The 18,821-nt window shown below is 42.3% G+C and overlaps 1 protein-coding gene across 1 annotated transcript; it reads left to right on the forward strand.

Moving 5' to 3' along the window:
• Nucleotides 1-1,899: 1,899 nt before the first annotated feature.
• Nucleotides 1,900-18,492, forward strand: RAB18 (RAB18, member RAS oncogene family). The gene is made up of 7 exons (XM_056857489.1): nt 1,900-1,980; nt 7,637-7,692; nt 12,791-12,852; nt 14,495-14,567; nt 16,353-16,471; nt 16,550-16,616; nt 17,923-18,492. The coding sequence occupies exons 1-7, from the start codon at nt 1,913-1,915 to the stop codon at nt 18,096-18,098; spliced, it is 621 nt and encodes a 206-aa protein (XP_056713467.1). The 5' UTR covers nt 1,900-1,912; the 3' UTR covers nt 18,099-18,492.
• The last annotated feature ends 329 nt before the right edge of the window (nt 18,493-18,821 follow it).

An 18,821-nucleotide genomic window follows, 5' to 3' on the forward strand; every position in this document is an offset into this window, starting at 1 on the left:
CTTATTATATTGTTTTTACAACCACCCCTTTTAATAAATCTTTTTTGCTTTTATGAGACGAGCTCCCACTGTTCTGAGGACACAGTTTACTTGCAGGCTTATTTGGTCTCAAAGTTTTCAGGTTTGGAACACAAAGCCTCAAGGTCTGAAGTATTAAAATCCATACTGTTTAAGTCATAGCACTCTCTTTCAGCTATTCACAATGGTTACAAATGACTGAACGTTCTGTGCTGTGCTCTAGTTCCCCGCCCAAGCAAAATGGATTGAAGAAAATGTATAACCGTTTCAAAAATCTGATTCCAGAAGGGTAGTTATGTTGCAGTGCCATCTTCGGAGCTATACCACTCTAAACCCACTGAAGTCTGCAGTATAACTCTTACAGCCCCCAGCCCCAATGCTGCAAACTGAATATAACAGAGACCCTCTATCATGCCACAGGGTATAGAACCATGGAGTTGGAAGTGGCCATACAGGCCATCTAATCCAACCCCCTGCTCAATGCAGGATCAGCCTAAGCATCCCTGACAAGTGTTTGTCCAGCCTCTGCTTAAAGCAGTGGTTCCCAACCTTTTTTTGACCAGGGACCACTAGGACTTTTTTGTTCGGTGCAGGGACCCCAAGGTTCAAAATAAAAATTCTGAGAATTTGAAAATAAACTTTAATCATGACTGTTAGCTAAACATTAAAATTAGAATAATATTTGAATATATATTTTATAATAGAGAACTTTTAATTGAAAATATTAATTTATTATGGGTTTATAACTTTGTTTCGCGGACCTTAATTTAGTTCTCGCGGACCCCTGGGGGTCCAGAGACCCCTGGTTGGGAACCAGTGGCTTAAAGATTGCCAGTGAGGGGGAGCTCACTCCCCCCCCCCAGGAAGCTGATTCCACTGTTCAACAACTGTTACTGTAAAAAAAAATTTTCCCTAATTTTCCGCCCTCAATTTAAACCCATTATTGTGAGTCCTATCCTCTCCTGTCAACAGGAACAGCTCCCTGCCCTTCTCTGAGTGACAGCCCTTCAAATACTGATCGCCTTTTAGATACCAGAAGACTCTTTTTGTTGCCTTAAAATTCTGAGTAACTAATGAGATTATTCTGTCTGCCCTGAATGTATTTCAATATTTTTGACGTGTGCAACGCAGTCCTAGACGTTGTGTGTGTGTTAAATGCCGTCAAGTCGCTTCCGACTCATGACGACACTATGAATGAAAGTCCTCCAAAATGTCCTATCTTTGACAGCCTTGCTCAGGTCTTGCAAATTGAAGGCTGTGGCTTCCTTTATTGAGTCAATCCATCTCTTGCCGGGTCTTCCTCTTTTCCTGCTGCCCTCAACTTTTCCTAGCATGACTGTCTTTTCCAGTGACTCTTGTCGCCTCATGACATGACCAAAATACGACAGCCTCAGTTTAGTCATTTTAGCTTCCAGGGTCAGTTCAGGCTTGATTTGATCTAGAACCCACTGATTTGTTTTTTTGGCAGTCCGCGGAATCCGTCACCCTCTCCTCCAACACCACATTTCAAAGGAATCTATTTTCTTCCTATCAGCTTTCTTCCTAGACGTTAGTCAGCAGGAAAAAAAAAAAACAATCTGTGCAATAGTTGGGTTTGAGTCCCTCCGGGACTGAGCTTTTGACCCACGCCAGGCAAAAGAGCCGCACGCACAGTTGCAAATCCCCCGATTCCCTGCGCGCGGCTGCGCAGCAGCTCACCAAACACCTGGGAAAGGGGCGGAGTTACGGCCAGGATGTCGAAGGACCCGGGCGCATGCGCGCTTGGGCGTCCGAGGAGGAGCGGAAACGGGCGCAGAAGGGACGCATGCGCAGAAGACGTGGCAGCCTGCGTCAGGACTGAGGAGGCTCCTCTGCGGATCGGGTTAGTCGGGGCTCCTTTCTCTCGGCCGTCGAGATGGACGAGGACATTTTGACTACGCTGAAGATACTCATCATCGGCGAGAGCGGCGTCGGCAAGTCCAGGTGGGGCCTCCGAGGCCGCGGCCTCCGCCCGCCTCGCGGCCTTCTCCGCCCCACTTCGGGCAGGCCTCGTCCGACGGTTGGGGCAGGGAGCCTCCTCTCCCCCCTTTCTGAGGGGCCGGATTTCGCCTCGCGGCTTCTCTACCGTTGGGATTTGAATTCTCAATGCGGGGGGGGGGGCAGGGAGGGGTCAGGCCCCAGAACCTGCCTGGAAGCCACGCCCTCCGCCTTGGAAGCCGGCCCGTGATGTCACCCTGGGAGGAAGGCCGGGAGGCCTGGGTGGGTCGCGTGGAGCTCGCCCTCCTTTGTTGGCCACGGGTCCACTCTGGGATCGTATTATTCTGCCCGTCCCACAGGGAACCCGAGGCAGCGTTCGTGGCTCTCCCCGCTCCCGTTTAATTCGCACAACAACCCCTGCGAGGTGCCTTAGGAATAGGGTTGCCAACCTCCAGGTACTCAGTACAGGAAAGGCTGATGATATTCAATCAATCAAAGAGTTGTATCCCTTACAACGGGTGGCCCAGGCTAGCCTGATCTCGTCAGATCTCAGAAGCTAAGCAGGGTCAGCCCTGGTTAGTATTTGGATGGGGGGCCACCAAGGAACTCCAGGGTTGCTGCGCAGAGGAAGGCACTGGCAGACCACCTCTCCGTTAGTCTCTTGCCATGAACACCCCCAAAAGGGGTCGCCATAAGTCGGCTGCGACTTGACTGCACTTTACACACACACATCCCTTTGGGAACTGCTTTAAGCATCTGTGCATCTATGCATCGGAAATGGAGTATCCCTTAGGGGAACACGACAAGATTTATTTGGCATAGCTGTTTTTTTCATCCCTGTGGGAGAAAGGAAATAATATGAGAATTTTGAATGCATACAAATTGGCTTTGACGAAATGGGGCTGAGGAAGAACAGAAACGATCGTCCCCCTTGCTACTATGATCTTCTATGAAGATTTGTTGCAGTTCATTGTTGGATACTTGTACCTGTATGGGACTGTTTATACCAAATTCCCTCGCCATTCTTCTATGAAGATTACTCATAGTGGAACTTTTGAGACTTGTACCCTTTAGGACTGTTAACATAGGATTGTATATAGATTTGTGTTGTATGTCATTCACTGCACTTAATACACCTTGTTTTTGTAAACTTGTGATTTATTGAATATCACCAGCCTTTCCTGTACTTAGTTCCTTACCTGTGGTAGTATTACACAGGTGTTTTATTTTGGTTGCTTAACCTCCAGGTACTAGCTGGAGATCTGCTATTACAACTGATTTCCAGCCAATAGACATCAGTTCACCTGGAGAAAATGGCCGCTTTGGCAATTGGACTGTATGGTATTGAAGCCCCTCCCCAAACACCGCCCTCTTCAGGCTCCGCCCAAAAAACCACCCGCCGGTGGCGAAGAGGGACCTGGCAACCCTTCTTAGGGAGGAGGACCAAGTTCACTCAGCCTGTCTGGATTGGGACTGGCACTGCACCCCCCCCACCCCAAAGTCTGACACTCTGAGAATCCCCCTGGAGTGCAAAACTCCCTCTGAATGCAGAACTCGGGTAGAGTAGTTATAAAGTGTTGAGTTTCACTGTTCAAAGCAGTGTGCAACATTTTATAATTGTTTTGTACAGGCTCAGGCATTGCTCCACACTTTCTAGCTATTTCTATGGATTATAGGAGTGGGAGTTTGCTCAGATCTGTGGTGGCGATGAATCTGGAAACCAAGATTCATAGAATTATAGAATCATAGAGTTGGAAGGGACCACCAGGGTCATCTAGTCCAATCCCCTGCACAATGCAGGAAATTCACAACTACCTCCCCCTCCCACACCCCCAGTGACCCCCTACACCATGCTCAGAAGATGGCCAAGATGCCCTCCCTCTCATCATCCGCTTAAGGCAGGGGTGGGGAACGACAGGCCCGGGGGCCGTATAAGGCCCATGAAATAATTTGGTCTGACTCTTTTGGGCCCAGCTGGGGACAGCAGAGCTCAAAAGCGAGTGGCTCTATGTGGCAGACACTCAGAGTTGTCTCTGGTCGTGCCTCTTGGCTAAATGTTTGACCAAATATAGCAGGCTAATTTTTAATTTGTATGGCCCGCGAATGATGTTATAAATATCCAAATGGCCCTTGGCAGAAAAAAAGTTCCCCTCTCCTGGCTTAAGGTCATTGCTGACAGATGGCCATATAACCTCTTCTTAAAAACCTCCAGGGAAGGAGAGCTTACCACCTCCCAAGGAAGCCTGTTCCTCTGAGGAACAGCTCTAACTGTTAGAAAATATTTAATATTATTTTTTACAGGCTCGGGCATTGCTCCACACTTTCTAGCTACTTCTCTGGATTACAGGAGAGGGTGTTTGCTCATATCTGTGGTAGCAATGAATCTGGGAAACCAAGATTCCGTTCCCACTATCTTGTTACTTTTTCTTCAACTCCTCTAGCTTGGAAATATTTTGAGGAGGGCAATATTGTCTTATTTTCTGCTGTAACACCCCCCCAGGTATTTGAGTTTCATTAATAAGTAGCAATTCCACATAATCTTCTCAGTACCCTTGCTGAATAGTGGACTGGTTTCTTAAGGGAATAAAACAATTTGCTGTTTTGGATAGCCTTGTTTGGTGTATATTGAACCTCACTTCTTGAGGTGTTTTGTATTTAATTCATTTTCATCATACTGGAGCAGCATATATTAATCCACCCCATGCACACATTCTGTCTTTGTAACAATCTTGTGAGGTAGGTGAGGCTGAGACATAGATTGGCTTGAAGTGAACCAGTGAGCTTCATGGTAGAGTGAAAACTTGAACTCGGGTCTCCTAACATTCTAAGCACTGCATCACAATGATTTATCAATGTATTATGTATAATATGGACATAAATGCTTGGATATAAAGTAAAATATGTAAAGTAAAATATGTAGTGAAGTGCACAACAAACAGCTGTTCTATAAGGGGAGTTGTTGTTTTTTGTATGATCTAAAAACACTCCCATCCAATTTATTTGGCAGATGCAACTGAGTCACTTGTTTACTAAATGTCAGGCATGTTTCATCTGTCCTAGTAGTTTGAAATCTTTCTTGGAGCAGCACCATATATAATTAATATAACTCTGAGCAGGAAATATAGCAGTTAAATTTCCTATTCTGAATTTGTAAACCTGAGAATAAAAAAACCCACAAAACACTTATAGTGCATTTGTACTTTTCCCTTTGTACTACAGCATGTTGGATCTGTAAGATGTTGCAATACTTTAGTGCTGGCAGGTTTGACACATCTTCCAGATGAGGTCATCTCTTTAGTATGTGACCTTGGGAAGCCTCACATTCTTAAAGCAGTATATTGTTTACCTGTAATCAGCCAGTGCAAGGAGAGTATCTTCATTTTAATTGCCAGATTAAGCAACTGTAATGCTTGTGATAGCAGGGAAAACAAGTTAAATGTATCCTGGCTATAGTTATTCAAATGTTTGGCTGGAGTAGATAGGATTAGAAGGGAGGTAGTAGTGGGAAAGTGTTGCATTTTATGCAGACACCCTAGTAACCCCCCCCCCCATTTGCAAAAGGAAATAAATCTCCAGGGCATGCAGGAATTAATGAGCAAACTAAATGATATCTCTTAAAGGGTCTACTATGTTCTTTTTTCTGCTTTGACTTGTTAAATAGTGTGGCTGTAGGCTGGGTGCTTTCTACCAGTACTGTAAGAATTTTATGTTTAAGTAGCCCCAAGTAAATCAGATGGAACGTGATGATGAAGTTGCTGTTGGGGTTGCATACAGGGATCATAGCACTGCTAAGCAGAAAGATCTAGGCTGCCTGCCTGTTTGTTTTTGGGCATAGTTCAATGTGCTGTTGTCTTAAACAGTTTGAGATTGGGGGGACTGAAGGACCACCTCCTCCTGCATTGTTCTGCTTACTCTGCATCTCAAGCCCTGCTCTCTGCCCGTGGAGGTGAGCCAGATGGCAAAGAGACAGAACTTTCTCAGGGAAGTGAAACACTAGTTGATTAAGCAATATGGTTTTGTTTATCATTTACATATTACTGTAAGCGTTAAAAGTTCTCAGGAGGAGCGGGTGTTCAGCTTTGTATTGATACAAGTGCAGAGGTTGGATTAGCTAAAGGGTGGATCTGTGACTTCTAGCAGGTGATCCCTGAGCATTTGGAGAACTTCCTGCTCAGAGGGAATGTCAGTCATCAGCTTAGGAGGAAGAACGTCCTGAAGGAAAGTCGAGGAACAAGGCTTCTAATAGAGAAGTAAACTCCCTCATTCTCCAGTATAGGGTGGCCTTTTGCTTGTTGTACAACATAGATTTGAAGATGGAGCATGCAAAAAGGAGTAATGCTTGGAATCACATCACAAAAGATGAATTGTGAGTGTTAGTGTTTTGTATGTTAAATGATAAAATTTAAACAATCGGTTGCTTTTAAAAACTAAGTCTGCATCCTTATTATCAGTGGCAACAGTTTGTCTGTCGGGCACCAAGTCAAAACATTCTGGTCTGCCCAAGAAGCTTCTAATTGTTTCATCCCACTTTTTAGTTGGCTGTCTATTTTTATGTATTTTGACCAGCATTCTCTCAGCATTGTGCTGTTCTCATTACCCTTATACTGATTGTTTTATGACTGCTGAATTAAAGACTTTTTGGTGACTGAGTGGATTTTATTTGGAATGCCTGTTGAAATTTGAATCTTGGGACACATTCCTAAGCGGGGGGTGGGGATCGGTTTAGGAGCTGACATGACCCCATGCTGGTGTAAGTGCCCATTTATCCCGTGATAATGGGCACTTACACCAGCATGGGGGATATTTCTGCTGGTGCCTGGGCACTGCAGAGCTGCCACGGCCTCCCCCGCCAGCATGCATTTAGTGCAAGTCTCCTTGTCAGCATCCCGGGAGGCATTCCTGGGGGTGGAGCTGCCTTTAGGCAGCTTCCTAGCCCCTTTTGCTCCAGGAACGCCCTTTCCCATGGTGGCATGGCTACGCCACCTTTTTTGACGGTGTAGCCCTGCTAAAGGCAATGGGGCTTTTTTGCCCTTCTTCTGTTTTTTAAAATTTTAAAATGGGTTTTTCGTCTCCATGGCGGCCAGGAATCTTCTTTGGTGGTGGCGTGGCTCTGCCACACCTAGGAATGGGCTGCCCGTTGTCTTGTGTTGTACAGTTTCCTTGAACAATTTCTGTGAAGAGGCAGCATATAAATATTAAAGTTATGACAGGCTTGCGATTTACAGAGTATCTTTACTGTTTTAATAGTAAGCTTCAAAAATGAACTCTTAATTCCTGGATAATAATTTTAATAGGCTTTCTCGTAGAAGCTTAACTTGGATGGGTCACTTCTGCTATTTGTATATCAGTTAAGATTTCCTCACACAAAATTGCTAAGATGCTTGAATCGTTCTTCGCATTGTGAATGCTACATTGATAGAATTCTTCTCAAGAGGAAGCAGACTGTAAATGTGTACAAGTTAGTCAGTACTGAAGGAATTGCAGCAACAGCTGTTACAGAAAACCATATGTTTTAGAAGATCCCATTGTGATAATTTAGCTCTCTGTTATGGCCATGTAACATGATATATAAAAATGTTGGTACTCTGGGTCCATTTCTGGTATAAATTTAATGGAACATTATTTTTTTCCCTTCTCTCCCTCCTTTTTCCCTTTGGTACAGCCTCCTGTTACGATTCACAGATGATACATTTGATCCAGAACTTGCAGCAACAATTGGTAAGTTGTCGTGTGCTTGATACTTTGATTAAATTTAGAATATCTGTTTGTGACTCTGAATTAATATATTGTCTAATAGAAATAAGGTAATTGCAGCAAAAGTATTAGGCAGAGAAAACTGGAGCCCTGGCACAAACAATAAGGGCTAAGATAATTAAAAATTGAAACGGTGGATTCTTGAGTACTGGAAAGCTGTAGGTTTCTTAACCTTTTGTGAAGATTGCATCTTGTGGCCCTTTCTTACATGCCTAGGGTAATGCGGATCGCCACTTTGGAGTCAGGAAGGAATTTTCCTGCAGGCCAGATTGGCCAGGAACCCTGGATGTTCTTTGCCTTCCTCTGGGTATAGAGCACGGTTACTGGTGGAGTTGGGGGGGGGGGTAATTGTGAATTTCCTGCATTGTGCAGGGGGTTGGACTACATGACTGTTGAGGTTCCTTCCAGCTCTTATGTTTGTATGTATATGAAATTTAATGCAAGGCATTTCATACGCACTTGATAAAATAACCGTTTGTAAGTAGTAAATTGCTAGAATCAACTGAAAAATCTAGATATTGCATTATAAATCTATTTTGACCTTCCATGCTTCTGAAGAGAGGCAGAGCACTCCATATTGAAATCAGATTGGTTTTTTAAATTTCTTGTATTAGGAAATCACTTTTTTATTATTGTTCTAGGTTTTTTATTAGTGTAGCACTTGATAAGCAAAGTGGTTGACACTTCCATCATGTTTATTTTCGCAACCACCCTGTGGAATAAATTCTTAAATGTTTTGGAGTAAAGGATATTATCTTAAACTGCCATTGGAGAAGTCTTGCATTGGCTTTGGAGAACTGTTCTTATTTGCAGTGTAAATGGGTTTGTGGGTGTATTTCCTGTTTGCCTCCATAGGATCAAGGCACTACTTAACTTTATTGGAATGTCCAAATGTAGTTCTGATTGAATTCTGCTATGAACACTAGAATGTAGCATTTAGTAATTTATTCCTCGGGTGCGGTGGTTAAAGTATCTGGGAGACATAAATTTGAATTCCTGACCTGCCAGAGAAGTTTGCTGCATGACTTTGGGTCAGTCACACACTCAGCTAACCTGACTCACAGGGTTGCTGTAAGGATAAAATGGAAGACAGAAGAATTATGTAAGCTGGTTTGGGTCCCCATTGGCGAGAAATGTGGGGGTATAAATGAAATGAACAAGTTTACAAAGCATATGAACTTAGTTGTCGGCAAAGTGTCATATAATATGCTGTGCAACATCCATCTGATAACAAAATATATGGAGTTTCTACTGCACTTGTAAGTGTGCATTGATGTTATAACTCTGCCTTCCATTATTGTGAGGTACTTGATATGTCATTTTAAAAGGTGCTTATGTAGCAGTATGTCATATTCAGTTAAAATAGGACTGAAGAATTGCTTGGTTCTTGGACTCTGATCATCTTAGAGCTAGGCAAAGGCACTTAAATTTCTTAGCGCTGACTTGTGAAGGGAATGTTGTCTTCCCAGCTTAGTGCTTTTTAAAGACTGTTTAAAAACTCTACAAAAACTCTAATGGTATCTATCTTGTATTGCACATGTAGCACAGTGGTTTGTTCAGGAGACATTGTGTTAAGATTTGAATTGTGCAGTTCAGTTGTACCAGAACAAACATACCAAAGAGCAAAAGAAGGAAGCAGAGACACACGAGTATGCAGTATTTAAAGTTTATGAGGAGAAACAATTCTTCCACTGGCATCTCAATCAACACAAGGGATTGACACCTATGTCATGAAACACTGGAAGAATGGCAGATTCAATTAAGACCTGTAAGCTAAGTTGGTAGTATAGAGGCATTCTTATTTCTTTGAGGAGGGCACACCATTAATACTCTTCTGTCTAAAACTGTGTTTCATAGCATGAGGCATTGTTCCCTAAAAGTGGTGTGCACATAATCTCACCCCCCCCCCACTTCATCCAGTTTTCATGTGTATGTGTCCTTAATATGAAGCAGATACCGAATGAAGCTGACACTGGGACCAGCTAAGGGATTTTGAAGCTTTGAGATGAAACTGTTTTTTTTCTGTTGTCTGGAAAAAACTGGAGAAAGTTGCATATGTTTCAATACTTACTTTCCTAGCAAATTTTGCTGCTTTAACATAAAATGTATTGGTTATAACATAACACGTAACATTGTATTACCTGGCAATCTTATGGAATTAAAAGTGGAAATTCCTTAGTCTTCTACAAACAAAATTGTAAATACACCCAGTATGAAAACAAAAGAGAGCTACAAATCGCTGCATCCTATGCTATCTTTAGCACATTTCACCTATTCCAAAAGGGGGGAAATGCTTAATGGGAGTTTTTTTTTCAGTGCCTCCCCAAATATTCTAATCTTCCCATCAGGTAAATTGAATGCTGAACATTCTGAGTGACTAAAACTCTGTCTTAAAAAGTCACTTCACTCATTCTGAAGGAGAATAATATTCCATATGAGATTGGTTCTTGTAGGTTATCCAGGTTGTGTGACAGTGGTCTTGGTATTTTCTTTCCTGACGTTTCGCCCACAGCTGTGGCAGGCATCTTCAGAGGAGTAACACTGAAGGACAGTGTCTCTCAGTGTCAGGTGTGTAGGAAGAGCAATATATAGTCAAAAGGGGTTGGGTTTGAGCTGAGTCATTATCTTGCAAAGTATTGAAGGTAATGTGCTAATCATTGCCCTGTAAGTATCAAGATAATGTGCTAACAAGGTTGTGGTATGTTAATGTGGAACCATTGTATCCTGAAGTGATCTGTTATCCAAAGCTAATCCTCATGGCTATTGTGGACTGTAGTCTTTGTTAGTCAGGAGGTTTTCAGGACAGGAAGCCAAGCCTTATTCATTCTTAAACTCTCTTCTGTTAAAGTTGTGCTGATGTTTATGAATTTCAATGGCTTCTCTGTGTAATCTGACAAAATAGTTGGTAGAATTGTCCAGTATTTCAGTGTCTTGGAATAAGACCCTGTGTCCTATTTGGGTCAGTCCATGTTCAGCCACTGCTGATTTCTTGGCTTCCTGTCCTGAAAACCTCCAGACTAACAAAGACTACAGTCCACAATAGCCATGCAGATTAGTTTTGGATATCAGATCACTTCAGGATACAATGGTTCCACATTAACATACCACACCCTCATTAGCACATTATCTTGATACTTACAGGGCAGTGATTAGCACATTACCTTCAATACTTTGCAAGACAATGACTCAGCTCAAACCCAACCCCCTTTTGACTATATATTGCTCTTCCTACACACTTGACACTGAGAGACACTGTCCTTCAGTGTTACTCCTCTGAAGATGCCTGCTACAGCTGTGGGCGAAACGTCAGGAAAGAAAATACCAAGACCACGGTCACACAACCCGGATAACCTACAAGAACCAATGAACTCTGACCGTGAAAGCCTTCGACAATTTTCCATATGAGAGTTTTTATTTTCCCCTAAACTGTCAATTGGAAAAATTGAAAAAGACCTGGCGGGGGCAGGCAACTTCCCTGTGTTCTCCTCTAGGGTAAATAGTACAGCCACCATTTTGTTTCTCTGCATTGTCTGTTGGGAATGCATTTGGTTCTTTGTGCCTCTATCTGGTTTTTGCTTTTAAGTTTTCTTCACAGTTCTCTCTTGGGTAGGAAATGTAAGCAATCCTATATGCAGTAAGTTTGACAAATGCACATCTTTCCATTTTGCCATATGTGTATAACACATGATCAAATACATACTGTATTTTTCGCTCCATAGCACGCACCTGACCATAACACGCCCCCCCCAGCTGGCCGTCGGGGTGGGGAAAGCCGGCTCGCGCTGGAACGACGGGAGCCAGCTCTGTGTGCCCCGCCCGCCTCCCAGCTGGGAGGCGGGCGGGGAAAGCCGGCTCGCTGTTCCAGCGTGCCCCGCCGGCTCTGTGCGGCCCACCGTGGCGCACAGAGCCGGCTGGGCGCGCTGGAACGGGGCGCACAGAGCCGGCTTGCGTCATTCCAGCGCACCCAGCTGGCTCTGTGCGCACATTTGCTCCATAAAACGCACAGACTTTTGAGGAGGAAAAAAGTGCGTGTTATGGAGCGAAAAATACGGTATGTCAGAGACTTTGACTTCAATCATACAGAATCTTGAACAAAATGTGCCTAAGAATTTGCTTTTTAGTTTTCAAATCTGTAAGCATGTACTTTTCCTTACAGTGTCAGTGTTGTTTTCATTGTCCCAGTCTTGAGAAAGATAGGTTATGGGCTTTTTGCCCAGTCTAAATCTTAGAATCACAGATTTTTGGCTGGGATATAAGGTTTTTACTTGACACCTGGAATAAATAAACTTTGAACCTGTCTTTATTCTGAGGGCTGAGTACTTGTCGGAGACAGATGGTTAGAGAGAATAGTCATCTCAGTACAGCCTCGTGGCTTTAGTGGTTAATGTGTTTCTTTGGAACAGCTAAAGAAACCTAGTTTCCATGTACATCCTTTAAAAGTAATGCTTCCCTCACCAGTGGGAATGCAGGATTTACAAATTCCTATATGGAAGTGATATTTATGTAAGAATTATATTAGTTGTAGATCTCTTTGCAGTAATTCATATTCAACAATAAGTGTTCTGTGTAAACTAGCTTTTAAGCTAAATCTAATGGCAACATGAGCATTTTTGCTGCTATTTTTCCAATCAGTATCTCTACTGGTGCCCTGACCTGGATAGCCCCAGGCAAGCCTTGTCAGATCTCAGAAGCTAAACAGGGTCAGCCCAGGTTAGTTTTTGGATGGGAGACCTCCAGGGAATACCAGGGTCATGGCACAGAGGCAGGCAATGGTAAACCGCATCTGAAAATCTCTTGCCTTGAAAACTGGGTCGCTGTAATTTGACAGCGGGAGAAAAAATCTCTACAAACTTGTGGCTGTTCTGAAAACTGGGAAAATGTTTTCCTTAGCCCAAACCTGTGTTCCAGAATAAGGGAGTAGAAAGAACATAGTCTGAAAATAGCCTGCTTTTTTGAATTAGCATGTGAAGGGTCCTTCCTCTCCTCTGCAGCTGTTTTTTGTTCTCTTCTTTTAAACTGAATCATGCCTTGTCTGACATTACTAAATCCTCTTGTTTTCTAGGTGTTGACTTCAAAGTGAAAACAATCTCAGTTGATGGAAATAAGGCGAAGTTGGCAATCTGGGTAAGCCCTAATAGTAAAATAAGCAATGTGTTCACTACTGCTGTTCAGTGTCAATAGTTCTCTGTTTATATCTGAAGGAGTTTTTCCCCATCAAAGGAAGGTGCTGGCAGGTGACAGTGTTGTGCATCGAATAAGTAAGATTTCAGCAGTTTACAGTTAGATAAACATGGGGGTGTGCAGCTTCTAAGACTTGTTAAGGCTAATCTGAAAATACGAAAGTCAGAATTTTTACCTATCTCTAATTTTCTGTCATCAAGCCCAGAGTTTTGGCATGATTTGTTCTTTTTTTGCAAAAATTCTACTCCACCCCCTGCTTTGATGGGTAGAGACTCAAAAGAATGACAGAGGAAGAATAGTTGATATATTTCAAAGTTACTGCATCCTGTGCTATACCATCAATTATTTTTAAGGGGTAGTCTTGTTGGTCTCCAGTAGAACAGCTAGGTTTGAGTCCAGTAACGCCTTAGAAACCAACAAGATCTCTCTGACTAAGGGAGCTTTGACTCTGAAAAGCTTTTACCCCAAAAATCTTGTTGGTCTCTAAGGTGCTACTGGACTCAAATCTAGCATCAGTTCTATGTGTGTATAAACTAGTCCCAAGTATGATTCAAAAGCACATGAAACTGTAACATTGCGGAAGTTAAGCAGGAGCTTTATATAAGCTGCCTCAAGTTTCACAATAGAAGAAAAGTGGAATATAAATTAAGTAATAATTGCAAGCTAGTGACCTTCTGTAGCATTCTCTAGTTCTAAGAGTAGTGAAAACATAATTTCATATTGAGAGTTAGAAACCGGTCTGTGCGAAACAGTGGAGCCAGTGTGGTGTAGTGTTTAAGAGTGTTGGGGGACCTGGGTCGAAATCACCACTCATGCCATGGAAGCTCGCTTGGGTGACCTTGAACCGCTCACATTCTCTCACTAACCTACCTCACAGGGTTGTTGTGAGGATAAAATGGAAGAGAGGGGAACAATGTAAGTCACTTTGAGTCCCCATTGGGGAGAAGGGTGGGGTACAAATCAATTAAATAAATAAATAACAGGAATATCAAACTCTGCATTCTGACCTTAACAGTAAAATAAAATTAAACACAGTCAGAATAAAATTAAACACAGTCAGAAAAGCAGAAGGGAAAGGGAGTGTCTTGTTTCTTAAAGTTTAAGAAGTAGTTTCTTTCAGTGGATTAGAAAATATAATTAAAAGGAAGAAAAGAATGGAAAATTACTGAATTAGGGATCTTCTAGTGTATTTTTTGAGACTGAGAAATACAGATGCCTGGATGTTCTGTCTTTTGGGTCTGTCTTTGAACTATTCCCGAAGTGATTCTAAAAGGAATATTCAGGATTAAGAAAGTACTCCTGTGGTGAAACCTGTAGCAGGAGAAACTGCTGCAGAGTCCAACTCCTGTTGGCAGATCACTATATCTCCACGCAGATGCTCTCTGGACCTCAGAGCTGTTTTCATGTAGTAAAGCATTCCAGACACGTGTCCTAGCCTGGGGAACGCTCGTGTCCTTTTCTTGAAGACAGTCCTTCACATGAAAAAAGCTCTTTCAGGATGGAAAGCACCCAATCTTGGGATACATCTTCATACTACATGCCTGAGGAGAGACCCCATGATACTTACAGTTTTCTAATTCTTTAGGACACAGCTGGTCAGGAACGGTTTAGAACGCTCACACCAAGTTATTACAGAGGAGCACAGGGTGTTATATTAGGTAAGAATGCTTTTGGTTACCATTTATGTGAAATGTTCTTAAACAAAAATAATAACTTGTCTGGCTTGTCTTGAATTGCAACTAGATTGACCTCCCTCTCCCCCTTCCCCCAAAACACTACTCTCAGGGTTCAGGGAAGCAGCCATCAGTGCATTATGGGAGCTGCACTTGGGAGAGAAGGATCAGTAAATCCTGGCCCCCAGTTCCTGCCTGCAGAAGCGCCCTTAGGCCATTGCAAGTAATTTCCCTGGAGCAATTGCAGTTATGCTAATATGTTCAGGAATTCTTGGATAAATCAAGGTGCACATTGGTAACTAGCACTAATGGATTTGCCAGAGTTGCTAGATTTGCATGGGTGGTAGAAGAATACTTCTTCAGGCAATGATTGGCTGGAGCTTGCTGAGAAGTGTATACAATGTAAAGGATTTTTTTAGCGTGTATGTGTGTATATATATATATATTGTCGTCAAGTCGCTTCTGACCTATGGTGACCGTATGAATTAATGACCTCAAGAATGTCCTATATTTAACAGCCTTGCTCAGGTCTTGCTAACTGAGAGCTGTGGCTTCCTTTCAATCCATCTCATGTTGGGTCTTCCTCTTTTCCTGCTGCCTTCGACTTTTCCTAGCTTTATTGTCTTTTCCAGTGACGACTCCTAATGTGTCCAAAATATAGTAGCCTCAGTTTAGTCATTTTAGCTTCTAGAGAGAGTTCAGGCTTGATTTAATCTAGAACCCACTGTTTTGTCTTTTTGACGGTCCACAGTATCAGTAAAACTCTCCTCCGTCACCACATTTCAAATGAATCAGCGTTCTTCATTTTCCAGCTTTCACACCCATACATAGTAATGGGGAATAATATGGTATGAATGATGTTGGTATTGGTCACCAGCAACACATCCTTACACCTAAGAATTTTTTAATAGGTCCTCCAATTTTCCTTTCCATTGTCAGCATGGTGTATTGGTTAAGAGCAGTGGTTTGGAGCGGTGGATTCTGATCTGGAGAACCGGGTTTGATTCCCCACTCCTCCACATGAGTAGCGGATGCTAATCTGGTGAACTGGATTTGTTTCCCCACTCCTACACATGAAACCAGCTGGGTGACCTTGGGCAAGTCACAGCTCTTTTAGAGCTCTCTCAGCCCCACCTACTTCACAGGGTGTCTTGTGGGGAGAGGAAGGGAAGGTGATTGTAAGCTGGTTTGAGTCTCCCTTAAGTGGTAGAGAAAGCTGGCATATAAAAACCAACTCTTCTTCTACCTGAATCCCACAGTTAATGAATTTCAAACATTGAGACTTTTGTCACAAGTAATGAACTTTTTGTAAACTTAGTGTGGATAGCTAAATTGGAATCTGGTAGGAGAAACTGTTTGGCTTGCACTTCTAAGCCACCCTGTCAGACCTTGTTGTCTTAAGGCAATAGCAGGGTGTGTCTTTGTGCTATAAGTTTGTATGGATGTCTGGTTTTTAATAGTTAGTAGTCAGCACCTAGTAATTTAGAGAAGCTTCTAAATTGGATTCCTAGTTCCATTATCACTAATTGCAGAAGCTATTGGGCTTAAACCATCACAGTAGAGTAAGTAGATTTAACTGGCCATTTTGCCAAATTGGAATGCCATGGCTTCAGCTGATGGTTGTCTAATTGATGTTTGTAACAGATTATCATACAGGAACTAGCACAGAGTGTTAAAGCAGAAACTGTGAAGGGGAAAGGCTCCATGTGCTAGCAATTTGAAATACATGCATCATTGCTTAATACAGGCCATTGTGAATCTTTATTTCAGTTTATGACGTCACGAGAAGAGACACTTTTGCTAAACTAGACAACTGGCTCACTGAATTGGAAACATATTGCACAAGAAACGATATAGTTAAGATGTTAGTTGGAAATAAAATTGATAAGGTAAGTGGTTCTAAATAGCAGGTTTCTTGTTGCTTGTGTACCTGTGTTGGTGACTAATAATTCTGTGGCTTCTTCTAGGAAAACAGGGAAGTTGACAGAAATGAAGGACTCAAGTTTGCGCGGAAACATTCCATGTTGTTCATCGGTAAGCTCTAGAGTTTGATGTAGGAGATGGGGGTCCCTGTTGTATGTGTAGTTCTGAACAGCTACATGTAATAGATGGGATTGTACTATTGCCTATTGTAAAGGATATTTGCTTATAAGTAAAACTTTACAGACCCTGCACTATTCTGCCAAAGAACAACTCTGGAACTGAGCATTTTATTATAATGTATTAATTGCCTTCCCAATCCGAGGTGATCATTGTGATTACAGCTTCTAAAATCTTGTTGGATGCGGATTCCGGGTGAATCACAGCCAAACAGCTTTTGTTGTATGCTTGCGGCTTCATTTTCATGAGCTTAGTCTTCTGCCAAGACCTGTGCTGCAAAATGTCCTCTACTTTTAATGAGGATTATCCAGAGGAGTTGCACACAGGTCCTGTTAAAGTGCCCTGACCTGGGTGGGCTAGGCTAGCCGGGTCAGCCCTGGTTAGTATTTGGATTGGCAACCCCCAAGGAAGTCCAGGGTCACAGCGCAGAGGCAGGCAGTGGCAAACCACCTCTGAATGTCTCTTGCTGTGGAATCTCTGTAGGAGCGCCATAAATCAGCTGCGACTGGAAAGCACTTTCCACCACCCATTAAGGTGAAAGGAGGTGGTGCAGTTTCAGAATCTGCTAGTTATTGTTTACTGGCTCTCCTCTTTCTTCTAACAACAAATCCTAGACTTTTAGTAAATTATCTGTTTCTCCTAGAATTCATGAGAATTTGACAGTGTTGGTTTGTTGATGGTGAAGATGGAAGTTGGATGAGAAATTAATTATTAAATTAATTATTAAATTGGTACCTTGAGTGACACGAAACTACTTGACTCTGGACACTTTAGACAGCTTTGTAGTCTTGATTTTCCCTTGTAATGCAAGTGATCCAAAGCAGGAAGTCTGAACGCCACAGTTGGATAATTTTGTTAGTGATGCATTAGTAATTGTGTTGGTTTCATGCAGTGTTCAGTTTTGGTCATATATGTTATATATCTAATACAGTTCTTGCTATAGTACTTCTAAGGAGTAGCACAGTGCAGTAGAAGGGTTGTCAACTTTATCGAACCTAGAAGCTCTAGGAAAAGAAATTAAAACATGCTTCCTGTTGCGATACAAGGACTTTCTCCCCCAAAAAAGTTATTTCAGTGCCCTTTTAAGTTGTCTTTTAGTTCTGTGCCAACCATGCTGAGCAAATGCTACTCTCTACTTAATGGTTGAAACATGATGGAGGGCAGTAACCCTTTCATGGAATAGAAAATTGGGAAGTGCATACAGATGCTTGTCTAACACTTCAACTTTCTTCCCTCCCAGAGGCAAGTGCAAAAACATGTGACGGTGTACAGTGTGCCTTCGAAGAACTTGTTGAGAAAATCATTCAGACTCCTGGACTGTGGGAAAGTGAGAGTCAAAACAGAGGCGTAAAGTTGTCAAACAATGAAGAAGGTTATCGAGGAGGTGGCTGCGGGGGCTACTGTTCTATGTTATAAATTCCTGAAGACTTGTCTGTTGGCTTATTTAAATGAATAGTGATGTCCTTTGTACATAAACTCATATCTGCTATTTTAGGGACTTTGCAGTTTGCACATATTTGTTATGTCATGGCAGTGAACATTTTTTTTTAAAGGAAAATGTGTTCTGCAGCTTTTCCAGTTGAGAAGTGTTATGGTAAGCATGCCTCATTTGCAACTTCCAGGTTCTTTTATACGTAGCATAAGGTTTCCTTTGTGGGAACAAACTCACTCAAATTCAGTGACCTTAATTATCATGGAACGACTTAGGAAAGCTATCTCAAATACATTTTTTGGCTGCATCCTGCCTGACTTTGGTCTTTAACTCTGACCTATAGCACTACTACAGACACATCTCTGAAGTGGTTCAAGTGGGTATTTGTAGAATTTGCCCATTTCATGGGCAAATGCTTTTCTCCCAGTTTAACAGCATAACACAAACAACCTCTTTAGCTATAAAGAGCCCTTTCCAGCTTGTAACTAATCACAATTACGGATTTGTGCTTTTGGGAGGGTGTTTCTAAATTTGCTCAGTTTTAAAATCCTCACTCCAGTGAATAGTTGTCTAAAAGAAGTTTTAACCCTGATAGCTTTATAATTGCGCTCAGTCACACTATTGTTTTTATGATACTGTGTGCTTTGGACGTACAGGAGAATTTACTTTCTTTTTGGTTATAAGGGCTTGACTGTCGGGTCTCTTCT

The sequence above is a fragment of the Euleptes europaea genome, chromosome 11, assembly GCF_029931775.1.
Source record: "Euleptes europaea isolate rEulEur1 chromosome 11, rEulEur1.hap1, whole genome shotgun sequence".
NCBI lineage: Eukaryota > Metazoa > Chordata > Lepidosauria > Squamata > Sphaerodactylidae > Euleptes > Euleptes europaea.